This window comes from Sebastes umbrosus, chromosome 5 (assembly GCF_015220745.1).
Source record: "Sebastes umbrosus isolate fSebUmb1 chromosome 5, fSebUmb1.pri, whole genome shotgun sequence".
NCBI classification, from domain to species: domain Eukaryota; kingdom Metazoa; phylum Chordata; class Actinopteri; order Perciformes; family Sebastidae; genus Sebastes; species Sebastes umbrosus.
In genome coordinates, this window is record NC_051273.1 from 15450952 (window position 1) to 15462721 (window position 11770).

An 11770-nucleotide genomic window follows, 5' to 3' on the forward strand; every position below is an offset into this window, starting at 1 on the left:
CCTCCCAGTAGAGAAAACATGATTGTACCTTCTAGGGTGCCTTTACAGTGAGAAAATATGGTTAAGTGCCTTCTAGGGTGACCTTTCATTGGAGAAAACATGATGAAGTGCCTTCTAGGGTGACCTTAGAGAAGAGAAAACATGATGAAGTGCCCTCCAAGATGCCCTTCCAGTGAAGAAAACATGGTGAGGTGCCCACTAAGGTGCCCATATGGTATATAAAACATGATTGATGACCTTTCCAGTGGAGAATACAAGATGCAGTGCACTAATGGGTGCCCTTAAATGGAAAAAAAAACGTGAAATTAAACTGTGAAAATCTCACAATTGCTTTGTCTCTTTTTAAGTGGATGGAACAAAAGTGACGGCAATCTCTCTGTTGCATACCATGTGTGTGTGTGTGTATGTGTGTGTGTGTGCGTGGGTGTGTGTGTGTGTTTTTTGGGTGTGGTGTTTACTACCTAACCTACTTCCCCATCAAAAATGTGCTTCAAAAATCTGTAGTCAGCTACATCTTCTCACTCCCTGACTCACTCAGCATCCCCACCAGCAGCCAGAGTAAGTACCCTCCACTGCACAGCATTCACACCACTCTACAGCCATGATAATTACCTGTAATGGATTTTATCAATATATAATAAGATGAAATCAGAATGCAATGTAAAAGGTTTCAGAATTTCTACTTAACTCTTGGGGTATAGCATGAAGTACTTGATGTGGAGTTTAAAAAAAAAAAAAAAGGTTTAGCCCAAATTTGATCTGACATTAACCTTGGAAAAAAAGATTTATGTTTCTTTAGAAGTGTTTGATTAATTTATTTTGATTGATTTCACTGAAGAGAGTTTTAAGAGAAAAAAGAAAAAAATATGTTTTTGCCATTTTTTTTCCTCCATTTTTTTATAATTGTTATAATTATTATTATAGCGCAGTAATTCAGTCAGCAGTATTTGGGAAATTTTGAGAAAGAATTTTCCAGCGTTCTTGTAAAAAACAACATGTGTATTTGTTGATTTAAATGCCCTGTGCAGCTGCTCACTCATCCTGTGTTAACCACAACTAGGTGGAGTGTTGTAGCACATGAGGGAGGCATTTAAATGATGTCTTTTAAATTGATTGAAGCGCCGTAATGAGGAAGCACACAGTACAGTCATGAGGGGTGAGGGGAGTTGTATCTTATTTTCACATAGATGCTGTATTGAAATTGTTCTTATTTCTTGTGTGCAGGCAGAGCTCCCATGGTTAGAGTGTGGTGATAGCCTGTCTGATCGCAGGAGTTTCACACTAATTCCCGTGCAGCTCGTACCAGCTCGGTTCCGCCTGTTCCCACTCCACAGCCTTCATCCTGACCAGCCCAGCCGCTACTATGGACATCTTCTCCTCCTCTTGCCCCCACTTGTACCACTTACCCAGCTACCCCAGCAACACCACCACATCAAACGATACCACCACGGCCAACGAGATCAACCATGTGATCCTGCGGCATTACAACCACACCGGCCGCCTGCAGAACAGAACCGTCTCAAACACCCAGAACCACATCAGTGCCTCCGTGGCCGTCTTCCTCTTCGTCAGTATTTTCATCATCCTGGAGAACCTCCTGGTGCTGGTGGCCGTCATCTCCCGCATCCGCAACAGCCGGCGCTGGGTTTACATCTGCATCGCCAACATCACGCTCAGTGACCTCCTCACCGGTGCTGCCTACCTGCTCAACATCTGCATGTCTGGCAGGCAGACGTTTCGCCTCAGCCCTGCTCTGTGGCTCTTCAGGGAAGGGATGGTGTTTGTGGCCTTGGCAGCATCCATATTCAGCTTGTTGCTGATTGCCGTGGAGCGTTACACCACCATGATGAAGCCACTGCCCCAGAAGTCAGCCAGGAAGTCCTATAGGATCTACGGCTTGGTGGTGCTCTGCTGGGTTTTGGCGCTGGTGATTGGTTTCCTCCCCTTGCTGGGCTGGAACTGTGTGTGCAGCCTGGACGAATGCTCCACCCTCCTCCCTCTCTACTCTAAGAGCTACATCTTTTTCACTCTCCTCATCTTCTTCATCATCCTCCTGGCTATTGGCGTGCTATATGGTAAAATCTTCTGCCACGTACACAAGAGTGCACAGCAGGGCCCCCCGCGCGGTCGCAAACGCACTTCTGATCTGCTTAAAACTGTGATCACCATTGTTGTGGCCTTTATAGTCTGCTGGGGGCCTCTGTTCCTGCTCTTACTGGTGGATTTCTTCTGTAAATCCCGCAAGTGTGCAGTGCTGTTCAGCGCTGACTTTTGCATCTCTGTGGCTGTCCTCAACTCTGCCCTGAACCCCGTAATCTACGCACTAGGCAGCAGCGACATGAGGAAGGCTATCTGTAAGCTGCTGTGCTGCTGCTGCCCGAAGGCCTGCCTCTGTCACCCAGACACGTCCGCATCCAAGGAGACGAGCAGCACCTCAGGGAGCCGGAGAGACAGTTTGAGGAACAGTTTTAACAAGGTCAGGAATCTGAGCGTGGCCTCCCCGCCGTCAACACCGAGCAAGACTCGCAGGGCACCCAAAAAATACAGGCTGAGCTCCACCACCAGCTGCCTCTCGGTTTCAAGCGGTTAAACCACAAAGTGCTCCCCTCCCAAGCAAAGACCTGTGTGTTCACTGATACACATCTAACCGTTTCCTGGTTTGAATGTTCAATGCTTTGCCTGCAGGCACTTGCACTGATACTTACACACTGTCAGAAAACCTGTTAAAAATATGAATTCATCTTGAAGTTTGCAATGATAAGCAGTTTTTTGTTTTGCATTAGAGTACTAGACATGCCTTTTATCCAATGCATTTGACACACTTTATTGATCTGTTGTTGCACTGTACTTGTTTGTATTACCCAGTCAAGAATAAAATGTGAATTTTTTATAGAAGTATTATTAAGTATTATTTACTAGAATAACATGGAAATGTATAATGTGCAGAATGGAAAAATGTGTATATACTGTATGTGTTGTAACATTTTTTGTAAGCTGGATGTTTTACTGTATGATGAAAATATAAATAAAGTTTATTTTGCTTTATACGTGAGTGCATGCTGTTAATTACCTCTGCTTTCCTCTGGAGGGAGACACATCATCGAAGCCTTGACTGGCTGCTGTGGATGGATCAGATCATTAAAAATGCTTTAGATGGACAGTAACCTCAACACATCTTGGTTTTATAACTTTATCTACATTTTACATATACCACCACATTAAAATTACATATTTTAATCTCTGCCAAAATAAACAAGATCTTTGTTCCCTCATCAGTTTAATGCAAGTTTGCGAAACACTCATGTGACTGCACATGAGAGAATATACTTTATACTTTACTTTTAAAGGCTCGTCTTCTTTGTTAGACCTGACAGACTCCTCAAAACGCCTTTTTTTTTTGCCGGCTGCTCTCCCCTCCCTGCTTTTCTGACAGGATGACTGATTGAAGTTCAGTTTAGAGGAGGTGAGGGCTGGGACTGCAGCCCCAAGGGCACACACAGCCAGGGCTAATTGATAAATGCATTATGACTGTCTGGCAGGGTAGATAGATGAGGTTTAGCAGATAGTATGCACCTGTGAATTATACAGGCTACTGTACTGCACTCCTGCTACTTTATACTGGAGCAACTGGTTTTGTCTTGTAAAAGTATTTTCACAAAACAAAACCAACGTTCTGCCATGCTGCAAAGACAGAGTATGCAAAGTGTGCTCTCTGGCTGTTTCACCGTTTTATTCCATGAAACAGTCACTGCAATAGATCACAGCCACAAGGTGCAGACGCGCTTACTGTGAGAAGTCAATACTGTATTGTTCTCACTTTCAGTATTTGCTTTACTTTCTAGTATCGTTTTTCACACCCCGTTCTCTTCACATCATATCTTACAGAAATGGCCACTTACATCTTAAAGCCATATTTCCTCTATGACATTAAATATTCATGATTAATTAAGCAACAGCTCAAGTTAAAGTTCAGAAAAAAAGCATCAGTTATTTATTAGGCGTGTACTCAAAAATCTCAGCTAGTTCGTTGCAGGGTGGTGTGGTTGGATCAGTTTGTTTGACATCAGCAAACAACCACCAACCGTCAACAGATTCTGATTCGAATGATGCTGAATGCTGATTGGTGCTCAGGATTGCATGACATCAGCTTTTTTCCCCAACTACCTTAAGCCCCAAGCTCTCATGTAAGATATAGAAAAAATAGTGCGTTCAAGTAAAAGCAAATTGCTCAGAAGCTGATTGAGAAAATATGTTTATATGGATATGGCCCTTTAACCATGAAGGACCAGTTCTATAAATATATTGTTTGTTTTTACTGAGTGACCATTAAAATCCTATGTGTTTTATTAAGTGTAAAATTAAAGCCCATTCAAAAACCATTAAGATAGTAATGTGTTAGAGGACATTCTGAAAACGACTGGTTAATCATAACAGGTTACGGCTGAAATGATTTATTATTGCAAATTACAAATGACAAATTAAACTGCTGATACAGTAAGAGTCTGTGTGGTTTTGCGTGTGGTTGTGTGTGTGGTTGTGTGTGTGTGTGTGTGTGGTTTGTTGTGTATGTGTGTGCGTGAGTCATGTTCACAAACCCATGCTGACGATAAAAGAGATTAAGCAAGAGCACAAGATGGTGAAAATATCCTTAATCCTTTTTTTTCTCAGCCAGAGTTTGCAGAATGTTGTTGTAAATGACTTTAAAGTGTCCCTGTAGACTGCAGCGATGCATTAGCCTCCCCAGGAGGTGTATTTTCTCACAGAGGGTTTTTTAAAAAGATTAAATATGATACTGGGATTATCTGTCAATTGTTTAATGAGTATTTATTTCTTTACTGTTCTAGCTAGTGTACTGTCATTTTTAAAACAGTGGGCAACCTCCGGGGTCTGAAAAGTGAAGCCAATGCTGAAGTGCCTTAAACTTGCATTCTTTCTAATAGCCAGCAGGGGGCGACTCCTCTGGTTGCAAAAAGATGTCTGATTGTATAGAAGTCTATGAACGACATATGGCATGAGTTTTAGCAACATGCTCTCAAAGCCTAGTGGGAGCTGTTTAATTCGGACAAAATATTTCTTATCTTTGTTAAAGGGACTGTTTGTAAGAATCAGAAATTGCTTGTTAACAGCGATGTTAAGTCAACGAAAGTCAGCGTCCTGTTGCTTGGGCTCGCGCTTGTGCTCGCTCTACATAGACATGAACGAGCATCGCTCAAAACAGTGAGGCGACACACGTCAGCTAAAACCACAATATCACTCTATATTTCACCTGCTTGGCAGTAATGTTAGCTGACCAGACGAAGGTCTCTCCATGAATCACTGCTGATCCTAGTGTTGGCTTTTCCTGCCTCAGCCTCCCGACCGCGGTCGGAGGGAACAGGGGAGACACCGGAGTTTTGGTCGGACAGGATAACGTTTCTCGCTGCGGAGCCCCGTCACTTCACAAGACACGGGAAACCTCTGTTGGTCTGGAGGAGCTGCAGCATTTATTTCTCCGCAAACCTCCACTGTACATTCACTAGATATTCTCAGAGCTAAACTAACTCTTCTGCAGTGTGTAGTGTGCGCGCATGCATGTGATAGTGGAGTGAAAGCGCGAGAACTAGCGCGGTGTGTGAGTGAAGGCAAGCAGGCTGAGGAGCAGAGGAGCAGAGGAGCAGAGTACAGCAGAGACTCCGGCCCTGGAGACCAAGGCTACGGTCTCCCCCGCGTCCTCCGACCGCAGCCAACACTGTTTTGCAAGACAGGCTTCACTATATATAACTTTGCGGTTTGGTGCTTCCGTGTAGTTTGTGTTGGAGTCTCGTCTGAACAGCGTAGCCACACACGAGCGCGCATGGGACACCGACCCAGATTGAATTATACGTGTAAGAAGTTACAAACAGTCCCTTTAACATAAATATAGACAGAAAATCCTGATATCATGTTTCAAGAGAGAGGAAATTACAATTGAGCAATAAAAGACTTTAACAGAATCTAATCTGGAAACTAGACGTGACTTCAGCTCTATAATATACTGCAATAATATTCATGCAAGCAAGGAACAATAAGATCACTTGCTTATCAAAAAAGTCTTTTGAGATGTTCCACCATCTTGGCAGCCAGTCACGTTGGCATTCCTGTTTGTGACGTGTGTGAGCTGCACGGGCTCGTCGGTGACGACCAGAGGAAGGAAATGGGTGTTGATGTGAGAAAGGAAGAACTTTGCTTTTCTCCGTATTACCTGTAACGGCCGCCCACGCAGCGGCTGAGCTGATTGTGCAGTAATAGCAGGAGAGCACACAAACACACACATTCATATAAATGCATACTGGATTGCAACTGTGCATGCATAACTTACACACAGACACTCTGTAGATGTAAGTGCACACACTCAGAAGCAAACATGCCCATAAACACACACTCTAAATCCGGTGTCTGCAGCCGTTTATGAGGTTTCTAAGACGTAAGGATTTCTTCAAAATCTTTTCCTGTTTTTGTGGCCGGGGAAGCAAACAAGTCATTGCTGGTTGTGAGTGTGTGTGTGTGTGTGTGTGTGTGTGTGTGTGTGTGTGTTTGTGTGAGTTCCCCTCTCATGAATTCCTGCATCTTTACGGTTAAGAGTAGGGGATAAGCCTCTCTCATCCTTGGTCCTGGCACGGCTCCAGGTCCGGTGCCTGATGAAAAAGCAACAGCAAATTCCAGGCTTTATTAGCTCTAGCTTCAGAGACATTCGTTGTATCATATTTGACATGTCAGGGGCTGATCAGTAATCTCTCTCTCCTTCTCCCCTTACAACAACAAGGCCTTTTCTCTGCACTAAATGAGGTACGATGGGTTAATGACGGTTGCGTGCAGACGTGGCTATGCCCTCAATAATTACCTCGCTGGCTTTGCCTCCAGGTGTTCAGCAGACAGCTAATGATGTACTGTCTGAGGAGAGGGGAAGGCAGCGGGTGAGGCACGGAGACGCTACACGGGGGGAGAGAGGGCGATACGCTGCCATCAGCACTGCGACAACTCGGTGACACATGTGCTTCACAAAAACTGGATGTAACATCAAAGCCTGGAAAAAGAAAACTGTTAAATGTTAAAATCTCTATTCAACCATCATGGATAAGAAATGTGTTTGCTCTCAGTTTGTTAAAAACTGTAATTTGTTAAAGGGAAATTCCACTCTTTTAGATCCTTGGTCAATTTTATTTGTATTTTTGATCATCACTCCCATCCGTTATAATAAGATTTTACTAGCCGAGATATGGGGCTTACAGCTTTACACTTGACTCAGTTTAAAGGGACACTCCACCCAAAATCTTGAAGTGTGGAAGTCAACACGACGGTTATGAAGTGACCCAGTTTCTTGTAGAACTACAGATCCAGATGTCTATAGAAATGTCTCTTAAACCTCCTACTGCAGCATAATCTACATCTCTGTGATCCAACCATGTGCCCAAATATGACTAAATGCACAGCTTCTGATCTCAATACTCGTACACAACTCTCTAAAGCAAGTGCGTGTGTTGGGTTATACACAGAGTGGATGCTGAATGCAACACAATACATACAACAAAGGTTAGCTACTTTATCTCAATCTTCATGGGTAAGTACGATGGTCCCAATAATTTACTGTATATAAGAAGTGGATATAGTCACCGTGACGTCACCCATTGGTTTGTGGACCAAGGTTTTGAAGCCTTGAGTTCAGCATTTTGGCCGGCGCTGTCTTGGTTTTTCGCAACCACAAGTGACACGAGAGGGTGGAGCTAAGTACAACCGAATAATGAATGACATTTTTAGGCAACCAAAATGTTCCAATTAACTTCATGAACTGAAAACACACTGTGAAAGGGTCAAAGTTCTAAGACAAAAACACGGAGAACCCCCAGACCAGACAACGCCGTGGTAGCGACCTGTCAATCACAAGGCAGCCACGCCCTAAAGCATCCCCTGCTTTGGGGTCTATTTGACTCTAAATGGGACCATAATTTACTAAATGAACATCATGCTGTATTGAAGAAGACTTGAAACTAGCGATTGAGATCATAAACTCAAGTTTACAATGTTTACTGAGGTAATAAATCAAGTGAGAAGTGGGGTCATTTTCTCATAGACTTCTATACAATCAGACTTCTTTTTGTAACCAGAGGAGTCGCCCCCTGCTGGCTATTAGAAAGAATGCAAGTTTAAGGCACTTCTGCACTGGCTTCACTTTTCAGACCCACAGGTTGCTTCCTGATCCCAATCAGCTACACAGGACATTAAACCACCTAAAGACAAAGGTTAGGTTTGATTTAAACATTGCATGGCAAACTATTTGACAAAAAAGATATGAAAATTCTCCCAGCCTCACATCATAAATGCCCCTTTGCATCAGCTCTTGAAAGAGTTTGTTTGGGGATTTACAACATGATGATTCATTCAGAAAGAATGAAAGCACTGATCACATGAGAACTAGACCATGTCTAGTCTGAGCTTCAGTCCAGCTCAGACCACAGGGTGCATTAAATATGGATGAGGCACAGTTTTACTCAAAGAAAAATCTATTCACTGTGAAATCAACTACACTCACTTTTTTTGTTTGGACACAAATGTTTCCAACATTGTGTCTATGGCAACAGCACAGCTGAAGCTGCAGAAAATGATCCTTCAGCTGCAGAAATACGACTCAACTAGTGTCCACGGGGCAGAAATGAAAGGGCACTGTTTGACTCTTCACCCCAGACAGCAGCCAATGAGAAGATATGAACATAGTGTATGTAAGCACCATAACTGTGAGTGACACCACACTTAAAAGAAATCAGAGCAGAAGTGTTGAAAGACAAACTGTCTGATATTGACAGATGATGGCAGAGAGATTATCATTCCTGTCTTGCTGACATGTTGTCACGCATACATTGCAGGTCACGTGGTAATGATAACAGTAAAAGAGAGAGCCTGTGACATCTTGTTTTCTACCTACAGCTCACGGAAAAGTGTAGGAAAAACATGTCAGAATATTAGAGATACTCCACTGTCTGATGAGCATGATAGCTCATAGGTATAGCTGATTCCTATGGCTGTTTAATGGAGAATATAATGGGAATATTGCAAGTTTATGCTAAAGGACTGTACAACAGTGGATTTCTTGTAATGTAAATCTGTCATGATCATTCATTTGTAATAATCTGGAGAAAAAGCTATAGCGCTTTGCTTGTGTTTAAGTGACCATGTGTTGCTTATGTGTGTATACCTAACCATATGTCTGCGTGTGCATGTGCTTGTGCACCTGTGTACTTATGGATTTACAGTAAATATGTTCCCACGGTGATATGAAGCAGACAGTAACAGCCAGGTATCCGCTGGGTCAGGCGGTCGTTATCTGGCATTTCTCATTCACACACACACAGGATGATTTCATGAACTGGCGACGTCAGGGAACTCTTTCTTTATTTAACCCAGCGGACTCGCTCCCTGAGAAAGACTCCCTAAGAAAATATCCAGTTTATTTGGCTACGTTACAGCGTCCCATTCCGCTTTCAGCCATCAATAATGTCTGCGCAAATATTCAGTGTTGTGGTTACAGTTATCCCCAATCAATCAATGTGTTTGCTATTTTCCTGGGAGCTGACATCATACTTACACCAACAACGAGAACAAAAGACAAGGAAGGGCGTTAACTCGCTGCATGTCCAAACAAACAAATCAATCATTTGCATACAAGACCCTTTTCTTCTTCACGTGTTTCTGTCGACTGCACCTGCAGGGCTTGACATTAAGCTTTTACAGACAGTTGCCCTTTGGGCAAGTAGATGAGATGTTTTACTTGTCTGATCGCCAAACTTACTTGTCTGAAATGGAAAATGTAGGCCTATCAACAGGGATTTAAGCAATTATTATAATTTATTAATGTACAAAGCATACAATTAATATGCTCTCCTCAAAGCCACCAGACTCCATTTACAGAAAAACTGTCTTGATCAGTCTTTCCACTGTTTCAACTATCACCAACTCTGGTTATTTTCTACAGAAGCCTGGCATTAGTAGTTTTAAGTATGTATTATTATAACCTGCTTAAAGCGAGTGTTAGGAAGTTAAACAGGTCATAATTCCCTCTCTATCTATTTTATATTACAGTGAAAACATCTCCTTCAAACAACTGGATTTATTTATTCAAGTTTTTCTCCAAAAACTAAATTTAACAAGATTACATATGAACACATCATGATAGCTTCATAATTTATCTTCGACTAATGCTCATTTTACTGAGCAGAGATTGAACGCACCATAATGTAACCCAAGGGAACTTCCGTTAACGTTAGATGCCTTATTTACATGGGAGAAGTTTGCTTTCAGGGATTTCTGACAGAAAGCCCTGTCTGACAAGTTTAGGAGAAGATCATAGTTTAGGTTCAAATAAACCCGTTCTGGCAGAAAGTCCTGAAAACTCCTGGTAAACTTCTCCCGTGGGCACACTGCGCTGCCCACCGGTGGCTAACAGCTAACGTTAACTGAAGTTCCATTGGGTTACATTATGGTGCGTTCAATCTATGATGTAGCTTCACACTAAGGGTGCAATTGAAAATAGTCACTCCGAGCACCAGAGCGTACTCTGGCACAAACTGGACTGTACTGAATGTAGCGTTACCGTTCAGTTATTCAGAGTACCTCACTCTCGGAGCGGCGGAGTATACTTTGGGAACTCGAACGCAAGCATTAATGCTGATCTCCAGATCACATATTTTTTACTGAATATCGGGACATCTCTAATAAAGATTACATTTATTTTTCACTTGCCCAATCGGACAACTGCATGAGGCATTCCACTTGCCCGAACACAGAGTTTACTTGCCCCGGGCAAGAACAACGCCCTCTTCTTCTCTGTGCTAGTGGAATAATTTAGGATTTATGTACTTTTTGGTCATACCAGTAGTTTAAAGGTCCAGTATGTAAGATCGGTGAGGCCAAGGCTGACGTGAAAGCGTGAATGGCCCTTCCTAGAGGTTCATTCAAGGTCAATGCCTAACCTTAATCATCTCGCGAGAGTTTCGCAATTTGCATGTTACCTTCTAGACCTGACCTTTTCTAGAGCCAGTTGTTGTAAGAGTAGCGTAGGTCATTTGGAGAATAGCAGAGTCAGTGCGTAGGTGTGTGTGCGTGGGAAGTGAGTGGTGAAGCAAGAGAGAGGGCGGCGGCAAATGTGAGAATATCAAGTGAATGTTCAGTGGAAGTTGTAGTTTGTGCAGAAATAAAAGCTGCAGCTCCTCAAAACCAACAAAGGTTACCTCTGCCTTGTTTCTCGGCGGCTGAGTGGAGTGACGGAGATCAACATAATTGTTACACACTGGTCTTTTAAAGTTATGCATGTCTCTATAGTTGTGCATAAACGCATATCAAGCATGTCTGTTATTCCCTGTACGCACTGTGGGTCTCTAAACTGGAGATCCACAGTAGGAAGAGAACGACTCAAGAGGAAAGGGAAAGGATGAGAGAACAGGGCAAGACGAATTCTCTTCAGTTGTTCCTTAATTAAAAGGGAATGCACCGCCACGTCGTCTTCGGTCTGCAACAGAAGAATAGCTCAGAGGTACACAAAGAGCCTGTTCTGGAGAGATTTACTCGGATGCCAATGTGAGAACATGTGGAGGAGGAAGGGATCTTTAAATCTACACCATCTCTGGACCCAGCTGTTTCCTCTTCATCAGATTTGAGATAGTTGGACAGCGGATACCAAGGCCAGATGTTATGAGTTTTAAAAACGATGAAGCCAGACACGCTGTTATTAGTCATGTTTTTTAAATAAATAGCATGTTCCAAC

The 11770-nt window shown here is 42.9% G+C and overlaps 1 protein-coding gene across 1 annotated transcript; it reads left to right on the forward strand.

The window, feature by feature from the left end:
- The first annotated feature begins 405 nt into the window (after positions 1–405).
- s1pr4 (sphingosine-1-phosphate receptor 4) lies at positions 406–3045 on the forward strand. The gene is made up of 2 exons (XM_037768850.1): positions 406–558; positions 1225–3045. Exon 2 carries the CDS (start codon positions 1364–1366, stop codon positions 2588–2590), a length of 1227 nt encoding a protein of 408 aa, XP_037624778.1. The 5' UTR covers positions 406–558; positions 1225–1363; the 3' UTR covers positions 2591–3045.
- Positions 3046–11770: the final 8725 nt, after the last annotated feature.

Bases quoted from the DNA above. Each gene is read 5' to 3' on its own strand.
- s1pr4 (XM_037768850.1), top strand. From the start codon at position 1,364: ATGGACATCTTCTCCTCCTCTTGCCCCCACTTGTACCACTTACCCAGC.